The 9745-nt window shown below is 43.2% G+C and overlaps 1 protein-coding gene and 1 pseudogene across 1 annotated transcript; one reads left to right on the top strand and one right to left on the bottom strand.

Moving 5' to 3' along the window:
• Positions 1-510: 510 nt before the first annotated feature.
• On the bottom strand, positions 511-1461 carry LOC113256515 (olfactory receptor 10H3-like). Its single transcript, XM_026500344.3, has one exon. It carries the CDS (start codon positions 1438-1440, stop codon positions 511-513), a length of 930 nt encoding a protein of 309 aa, XP_026356129.3. The 5' UTR covers positions 1441-1461.
• A 6165-nt stretch (positions 1462-7626) lies between these two features.
• Positions 7627-9499, top strand: LOC113256590 (olfactory receptor 10H4-like; annotated as a pseudogene).
• The last annotated feature ends 246 nt before the right edge of the window (positions 9500-9745 follow it).

The following is a 9745-nucleotide window of genomic DNA, read 5'->3' on the forward strand; positions in this document are numbered from 1 at the left end:
AGTCAACCATCTCCTTGGAGACAAATAGTTTATGTTCTTTTCTACGTATCTTATAATTAAAAGATAATACTTGGACAACACTGGACAGAGTGCCTGTTAAGAAAAACCTTGATGCTGGTGGCATTTATTATTATGCTCATTTCTGTTTTTCCTGATGGTGGAGGAGGAAAGGTCCTCCCTAACTTGTCCATTCAAGAAAAACCATTGGCATCAGTGCCCAGACACATCCATGTGATGTCTCCCACCAGCCCATAGGGAGATAACAAACTCTTAGACAGAGGTAATGGGATGGAATTCATCACACAGGGTCAAAGTAAGACATAGAGTCTATGCCAGAGGCAGCAAACAAATTGGGGAAAAACAAGTACCTATCCTGCTCTGTTACCTATGGGTGCATCCAACAATACCTATTCAGTATTTTCATATACGGAGTTCCTACAACAGTCCTATGGAGAGAGTTGTTATTATTTTCAGCCATGCCATCATATTGCCTCACCACCAAATGGGTCTTCAGGAGCTTAGGGGACTGAATTTTCTCTGGAAGCTTTTCTTTATACCATTCTTGAGCTCCTTATTCCTGAGGCTGAAAATGATCGGGCTGAGAAAGGGAGTGAAGACTGTATAGGTGGTGGCCATCAGAGTGCTACTGTCCATAGAATGGGGGCCCTTGGGCTTGAGGTAGATAACGGAGGCAAAACCTTGGTGCACAATGACCACAGTGAGGTGGGACACACATGTGGAGAAGGTCTTGTGCCTGCCCTCGGCTGAGGGGATCTTCAGTATGGCAGCCACAATGAAGATATAGGAGAGGACAATGAGGAATGAACATCCCATCAGAACAGTGACACATACCAGGATCACACCCAAGGTGGCAGAGGATGTCTCCTTCCCACAGGCCAACTTTAGGAGGGAAAGGGCATGGCAGCCAAAATGATGTATCACGTTAGATCCACAGAAGGTGAGATGAAAAACTATCAGGGTCACCATCATCCCCATGACTGAGCCACCAGCCCAGGACCAGGACACTAGACGGGCACAGGAGCGGGTGCTCATAAGCACGTTGTACGTCAGGGGGTGGGTGATGGCCACGTAGCGGTCATAGCCCATGACAGTGAGTAGGATGGAGTGTGTGAAACCGCATGTGAAGGAGAAGAACATCTGGCTGGCACAGGCCACAAAGGTGATGGTGTGATGGGTGGAGAGCAGGTCAGTCAGCAGGCGTGGGGTGATGGAGAAGGTATAGAGGATCTCAGAGATGGAGAGGGCGCACAGGAAGAAGTACATGGGCGTGTGCAGGCTGCGCTCACTCCAGACAGTGGCCATGATGATCAGGTTCCCCAGCAGCGTGAACAGATACATGAGCAGGAACAGCAGGAAGAAGACAGGCAGGAGATGTGGGGGGAAGTTGGAGAAGCCCACAAGGATGAATTCAGACACCATGCTATAGTTCTGACCAACCACAGATGCTGCATCTGGTGATACCAGAAAGGGATCAAAGGTACATGGTTTATTCCATGAGGGAGAAGCATAATTCAGCATCAGAAAACCTATCACATGATTAGTCACATGAAAAAACTAAAAAGGAAATGTCATATAATTATATCAACGTAGGCAGTAGACTTGGATTACTAAGTTTCAATTCTTATTTATGATATTTTAAATTGATTTTTAAAAAATATTTTATTATGTTATGTTAGTCACCATATAGTACATCATTAGTTTTTGAAGTAGTGTTCCATATTAAAATTGATTTTTAATTGATATATAACTTTGCATTATTTTATATATACAAGATAATGCACATATAAAAAGTTTTAAAAAGCTTCTTCTCAACATGAAATCGACTAGGACTTAACTAAAGAAGAATAGATACCGCAAAACTAGCAAATATTACATGAAGGGGGAAACTAGGGGTGCATTGTTTTAGAATCTGGAACAAGGCAAGGGTACTCACTGTCTGTGCTGCTCGTTAGCAGGGAACTGAAAGCCTGGAGCGGTGCTTGCGGAAAGATATAGAAAGAAGGAATATCAGGATCAGAAGGGAAGAGACGTGATCATCTACCTAAAAGGTAAAAGAATGAAGGTGGAATATATTTGAACAAAGCCAGAACACAAGTTGCAGAAGACTAGATCAACTTCCCAAACGCACAGTATTTCCCGTGGAATTACACCCATAATCATCACGTTAAAGATAGAATTTAAGGAAAACATAAAATAACATTACCAATAGTGACACAAACCAATATAAGACAGTGCTCATACATTTTGGCCTCAGGATTTCTTTACACTAGAAACCTATTGAGTCTCCTAGAGGGCCTTATTTTGAGGGAGTGATAACTCTCCATTCTTACCATATTAGTAATTAAAACTGCGATTCTTTGAAAACATTTATTTATTAACTCATGTAAAAGAACAATAATCAACCTTTGATTCAACCTAAAGGAATAATCAACTGATGTTAATATAAGGAACACTTTAGGAAAGTAACTGCATTTTTAAAAACTCATGTAGAGGGCTTCAGAGGGGAGAGGGTGGGGGACTGGGATAGGCCAATGATGGGTGTTAAGGAGGGCACATATTGGGGCACCTGGGTAGCGCAGTCGTTAGGTGGCTGCCTTCAGCTCAGGGCGTGATCCCGGCGTTCTGGGATCGAGTCCCACATCGGGCTCCTCCACTGGGAGCCTGCTTCTTCCTCTCCCACTCCCCCAGCTTGTGTTCCCTCTCTCGCTGGCTGGCTATCTCTGTCAAATAAATAAGTGAAAAATCTTAAAAAAAAAAAAAGGAGGGCACATATTGCATGGTGCACTGGGTGTTATATGCAAAAAAATGAATAATGGAACACTACATCAAAAACTAAGGATATACTGTATGGTAATTAACATAACATAATAAATTATTAAATTAAAAAAACTCAGGTAGTGAGAAGTGTACCTTTGTTTTACATTTTTGCCAATTTGGCCAATATTGGCTGGACGGAAGACAAGATGATGCTTGTATCTCCTTCTTCATTCAGCCTGGGGCAATATGTGATTTTAGTTGAGGCATAAGACAAAAATACATCCTCACCTTCATTGGAAAAGTGAGGACCTGATGGCCCCCCAAAAGGGTCTCCAGGACACTGGGGATCCTCATATCACACTTTGAAAGCCTTGGGTTTAGAATATAGAATATCTAGGAATTAACCAAGCACGTGCAATATCTCCAAGGACAGAGATTTTAACCACGGATAGATATGTAGAAGATGGTCTGGGTACTTGGAAAATACAGAAACCAATGTGCTCTCTTGGATGGATTGAGCTAATATACCAATTATGTCAGTTCCTCCCCAAATTATATTCAGTACAACAGCATTTACAACTTAAGAAGTTAAATTTAAGTACTATCTTAAACCTCTTTCTGAAAAATAAAGTCAGTGAGAAACTGTACTGGTCTTCTAAAAATGGAGTATACAAGAGAGATAAGAGATATCCCACTAACATAATATAATAAAAAACATTAAAAAAAAGAGGTATCCCTCCCCGTGTTGCAAGTCAGTATAGGCTTGCAATCATTTAAAAAAGTGTGACAATGGAAAGGACGTGCATGATATGTGTGATACATGGAATGACGCTGTTTGGCTATCTCGGAAACTATCCTTGCCTGACACTAAACCCAATAGGTGATAAAGGTGGGAGCACAAGTCAAACAGAAAGAATGGATTGTTTACTGGTTTGTGGTGGGAAAGATGGTCATTTTTTGAATCTGCGCAAATCTGAATTCCTGTGTAAGACCAACCCAAGGTAGATAGATTTCACACATAAAATGAAATATAAAGTTAATAGGAGAAGGCTTGGGATCTCAGAGTGAAGAAGGACTTCTTAACCAAAGCTCAAAATCACAAATATTAAGGTGATATGGAGAAAGGGGAACACTTTTACACTGTTGGTGGGAAGGCGAACTGGGGTTGCCACTCTGGAATACAGTATGGAGATTCCTCAAAAAGTTAAAAATGGAACTACCCTATATCCACCAATTGCACTACTACATATTTACCCAAAGAACACAGAAATACTGATTCAAAGGGATACATGCACTCTGATGTGTATAGCAGCATTCCCTGCAATAGCCAAATTATGGAAACATCTCAAGTGTTGGGTAAAGAAGATGTGGTTTATGTACACAATGGAATACTACTCAGCAATCAAAAAGAATGAAATCTTGGCATTTGCAACAACATGGATGGAGCTAGAGAGTGTTATGTTAAGTGAAATATGCCAGTTAAAGACCAATACCATATGATTTCACACATGTATGGAATTTAAGAAACAAACAAAGGAGCAAAGGGAAAAAAAGAGAGGGAGAGTGAGAGGCAAACCAAGAAAGAGACTCTTAAGTATAGAGAAAAAACTGTTGATTACCAGAGGGTAGAGGGGTGGGGCGTGAGAGAAATAGGTGATGGGGATTGAGAAGTTCACTTGCTGTGATGAGCACTGGGTGTTGTATGGAAGTGTTCAATATACTAATTCTAATACTAAGTGTTCAATATACTAATATACTAATAAAAACTAATATTACACTATATGTTAACTAGTGGGACTGAAATAACAACCTAAAAAATACACGAAATGTGTATATGCGTGTTTTGTGTATAAAAAAGCATTTGAGGACAGTATGAAAAATGTAACATCAAGAAGTAAAACAAATTTTCGTACATTTAAGCATACCAATTTTTGAAGGCTTCATAACTTTACTTTTCTCAAAAAAATGAGTAAAAAGAAATAGATGAAAAAAAGAGCATTCGAATTTCATGAGCATATTTTCTGTAAGCGCTGATGTCATTCTCTTCAGATAAATTAACTGCTCAGGAAAGGAAACAGACATGAAGTTTCCCCAAGGATTTTTTTTTAACAAAGGATATCAAGGATCTATGAATAGGCAGGTGGAATTTGGAAAAAGAGCCTTTGCATTGCTGAAAACTGACCAGGAAGTACTATCTAGAAGAAATAAGAAACCACTGACATTCAGAAGGAGAAACCTCAATGCAGAAATGAGCCAAGGATACAAGCAGATAACTCACAGAAGGAGTTACACGGGCACACAAAACGACGGTTTTAAGACAGGAAAGGACAGAGGAAAATCACCAGGGACTTTCACTTTATTCAGTTCCCCAGACTAGAAAGTGCCCAGAAAGCAATCCTCGTAGCCTGCTGGCGAGAACTGAGACGGGAGAAGCACAAGCTTCGCCTGCTCTGTGCACCAGGACATGTGCTCCTGAGCATCTATATTGATAGCTCACAGCTGTCTGAAAGGAGCATGTCAGTGGATGTTTAGGTAGCACTGCTTGTTGCAGGGAAATGGACAAGCCTTCTTGGGAACCATAACTGGGAGGAGGGGTGAATACAACTACTGGGTCCCTGGGTATGAGTTCAATGCACACACAGCAGTGTAAAGGAACCTGTTAAATGACCTTGAGTGAATGAAGCAAAAGTGGATGAACATTCTAGAATAATTCCATTTAGGCACGTGAAAATTAGAATACCTGAAACTATTCTGAACCATACTGTAAGGGTGTATACATGTCACTTTACATTTGTCAAAACCCACAGAATGAGTAACACAATCAACCCTAATGTAACTCATGAGTTGAGTTAATAATTATGTAACCATATTGGTTCACCAATGGAACAAATGGACCACAAGAATACAGACGGAACAACCTTTAGCAACAACCCTGGCCTCAACCCACTAGATGCCAGTAGCAACCCCTCCCTCCCCATGTGCTGGGACAACTAAAAGAGCCTCCAGGTATCCACAAACATTTTAGGTTTGGGGGCAGAATCAGCCTCAAATAAGAAAGCAGACTTAGAAGCTACAAAGGGCACTAGGTTGGGTGAAGAACCCAAGACACAGCATGGGCAACCTGAGAAGACTCCAGCAGCTCCCCACGGCTAAGAGCCTATCTTATGACCCTTCTCCCAGGCCCTGTCCCCATTGCCAGTCTAGGTCCTGCTCCCCACAACAGTCTGAGTATTGCCACCTACCTTGTCCCTCCTGGTCCTCCTCAGCCTGGGCTGCCTCTTTTAGGAAGCAGCCAGCAGGGTAGGACAGAAAAAGCTCTCCTGCTTGAGGTTGTCAGCGGCACACAAGGGCAGGTATGAGGCCAGACCTTGGGGCTCCTGGAACAGATGTTGAGTTGTTTATCCCTGCTGCAGCTTCCCAGCAGGCTGCTCCCCAGGGCCTCCCTAGGACACCAACCTGCAAGGTGTGCCCTCAGGGTCTAGAGAGGCTAGGAGGATCATCAGAGGGCCTCCAGAGACCTGCAGCCTCTCCTCCTTCCTCTAACACTCCAACACAATCGAGGCTCCCTGCTGTCTCTCTCTGCCAAGAAAGGCCCAGGCCCTGATGAGATTTAGCAGCTCCCAGTCTTGGGGCAACAGGTCTAGATTAGATGCTCTCAAATCCTTGTGGTCAGGGCAGCGTTAGAGGGAAGGCAGGAGCTGGAGCAGCCCAAAGTGGGAATTCAGGGCTCTTCCCTGGGATCAAGGTACCTGGAAGTCTTCCCAGAATAAGGGTAACTTAGAGCTGAGTCTCTAAATTGAGTCTCTAGTGTTCAGTGTCTACTGGCCAAACTGGAGAGCCCCACTTCTCGTCTTGGTTGATTTATCCTATCTCTGTTGTCATGGTATCCAAGCCAGTGAGTCCATTTAGTATGTGCTTCATTGGGCTCTAATAACACATTTGGTCTTTGTTCAATTCCCGAGGCAAAGCCCCTAAGCCCTTGTCTCAAGAGTGATTAAAATAGCTTCTGTATGCTACTGAGATGAGTGGTGGCTGGGGACTCCTCGATAGTTGTGGGAAGGGGGCTGCTCACCAGAACAACCAGGGGTGATTAGAGACTTGGAACCTCCAGGGAGGGGAGAGGGGCTACAGATTCATACTCAATAAGGATGAAGGATTTAAGCAATCACATCTGTGTAATCAAACCTCCATAAAAACTCCCTAAACAATGGGATTCAGAAACCTTCCCAGCTGGTGAACACATGGTGGTGCTGGGAGGGTGGCATGTCCAGAGAGGGCATGGAAGTTCCTCCCTCCTTCCTCCATACCTTGCAGGATGCATCTCTTTTATTTGGCTGTTCCTGAGTTGTTTCATAATAAACTGGGAAGAGTTAAGTGTTGAATTTTCCTGATTTCTGTGAGTCATTTATCAAAGTATCCAAATGGAAATGGGGGAATGTGGAAACCCCCACCTGTGTAGCCACATCAGACAGAACTGCGGGTAACTGGAGCAGTGAATACTTGTGACTGGCATCCCCAGGTAGTTAGTGTCAGAATTGAACAGAATTATAGGACACCAAGATGGTGTCTGGGTAGTTGTAGAATTGGTTGTTGGTGTGGAAAGAACTCACACATTTGGTGTCTTGAGTGTTAGAAGTAGCAACAGTTCACTTCCTGTCTCCCTCAGTCCAATCAGCATCACTGTCCATTCTCTGTCTGAAATCAACATTAGTTTGCCACTGCACCCCATCCAGGATGCCCTCATACCCCTCTCCCCATCTCTTCCTGTGACTGCCCACCCAACCAGCCCTCAGCAGGCTGCTTCCCTCACACCAGCCAGAGGGGGTCTCTGCAAACAGGAATCTGACCATGCTGCTTGTGCTTAAAGAGCTCCTCTTGGCACAACCATTTTGGAAAAACTATGTGGCAGTATGTATTCAAGCTGAACAGGTATTCCCTATGAGTCAGTATTTACACACCTAACTATAGACCCAACCCAACACATAAGTATTAATCCACTAAAGGACATGTACTAGATATCATAAGAACACCCTCATAGGAAGCCCCACTGGAAACATCCATGAATATGTTCACATAATGGAATACAGCTCTTTCCTCTATGTATTTAAAAACGATTCAAGGGTCCCCACTGCCCTTAAACTCTTCAAGTGGACACCATGGTCTTGCATGCTCTTACCCTACTCAACTCTCTGCCTTCAACTCCAGAATCACACTAGTGACTTCCAACTCTCCCTGAGTTGGTGCACTGAACATGCCATTGTCCCAAATACACCATGCCTCTGTCACCCTGAGCCTTTGTGCTTGCTGGACCCTCTGTCTGGAAACCCATCTTCCACCTCCCTGCCTCACCTGAATCATACCTACTCACCCTTCAGGTCTCCCTATAGACACCACCAATTTCAAAGTCTCTAAATCCCAGGCTGGGTCTGTGACCCACGCTTAGCTTCTGCAGATCCCTAGGCTGTCCTCAACAGACCTCTGACTACTCTGTGCTGTCATCTTTGGTATGACAGCTTCCCTTGGTAGACCACGAAAAGGACAGAGCAGAGCCCTAGGCCTTGGTCATTGCTGGATTCAAGCACTTAGAAATTTTCCACATAAAATAAGCCTTGAATAACATTTCTTTTTTTTCATAATAATATTTTTGTTATATTATGTTATTCACCATACAGTACATCCCTGGTTTTTGATGTAAAGTTCGATGACATTTCTTGACTATATGAATGAATAAATGAAGACAAAGTGCTGTGAGGATATATAGCACACCTTTCTGTTCATGATCATGGCCAATGACTGCTATGTGTCCATCTGCCTCTCCCGAGGTACCATGTGCTCATGAGTCCCCATGACTGTGCCGTCTCCTGTCCAGGTGTTGGGCTGGTCATGGGAATGATGGTGACCCTGATAGTTTTTCATCTCACCTTCTGTGGGTCTAATGTGATCCACCATTTTGTCTACCATGTTCTTTCCCTCCTAAAGTTGTCCTGTGGGAAGGAGACATCCTCTGTCTCTTTGGATGTGATCCCAGTGTGTGTCACAGCTATGATGGGCTGTTTATTCCGCATCATCCTCTCCTCTGTTTTCATCGTGGCTGCTATGTTGAGTATCCCCTCTGATGAGGACAGGCACAAGACCTTCTCCACATGTGTGTCCCATCTCACTGTGGTCATTGTGCACTATGGTTTTGTCTCCGTTATCTACCTCAAACCAATTCTATGCCGGTGACACTCTGCTGACCACCAGTATACAGTCTTCACCCTCTTTCTCAGCCCGATTATTTTCAGTATCAGGAATAAGGAGCTCAGGAATGCCATAATGGAATGCTTCTAGAGAAAATTCAGTCCCCTAAGCTCCTGATGGTCAGTTTGGTGGTAAGGAAATAATGCAGGAGGGCTAGGAATAATAACATCTGTCTCTATAACACTGTTGTAGGGTTTCATGTGTATGAAAATACACACATCCATAGGTGATAGATGCATGCTTGGTATTTGTTTTCCTCCAATTTTTTTGCCCCCCTTACATGGGATCTAGTGATCACAATCTCCTGCTCTTGACCCTGTGTGATGAAGTCCATTCCACTGCCTCCATCAGAGCAAATGTTACCTACCAAGGGCCAAAAGCAGCATCATGTGAGTGTGTCTGGGCCATGATGTACAGAGTTCTTCTTGAATGGACAAGCAACAGATTTTCCACTCCCCACCATAAGGATAAACAAAAATAAGCATAATAATAAATGCCCATAGCATTGACCCTTTTCTTTTTTTAAATTTTAATTGAATTTAATTTTATTATTATGATATGTTAGTCACCATACATTACATCATTAGCTTTTGATGTAGTGTTCCATGATTCATTGTTTGTGTAGAACACCCAGTGCTCCATGCAATAGCTGCCCTCCTTAATACCCATCACTGGGCTAACCCACCTCTCCACTCCCCTCCCCTCTAAAACCCTCCGTTTGTTTTTT

The sequence above is a fragment of the Ursus arctos genome, unplaced genomic scaffold (genome assembly GCF_023065955.2).
Source record: "Ursus arctos isolate Adak ecotype North America unplaced genomic scaffold, UrsArc2.0 scaffold_14, whole genome shotgun sequence".
NCBI classification, from domain to species: Eukaryota; Metazoa; Chordata; class Mammalia; order Carnivora; family Ursidae; genus Ursus; species Ursus arctos.

Excerpts from the sequence above, each read along its gene's own strand:
- LOC113256515 (XM_026500344.3), bottom strand. The coding sequence starts at position 1,440 with ATGGTGTCTGAATTCATCCTTGTGGGCTTCTCCAACTTCCCCCCACAT.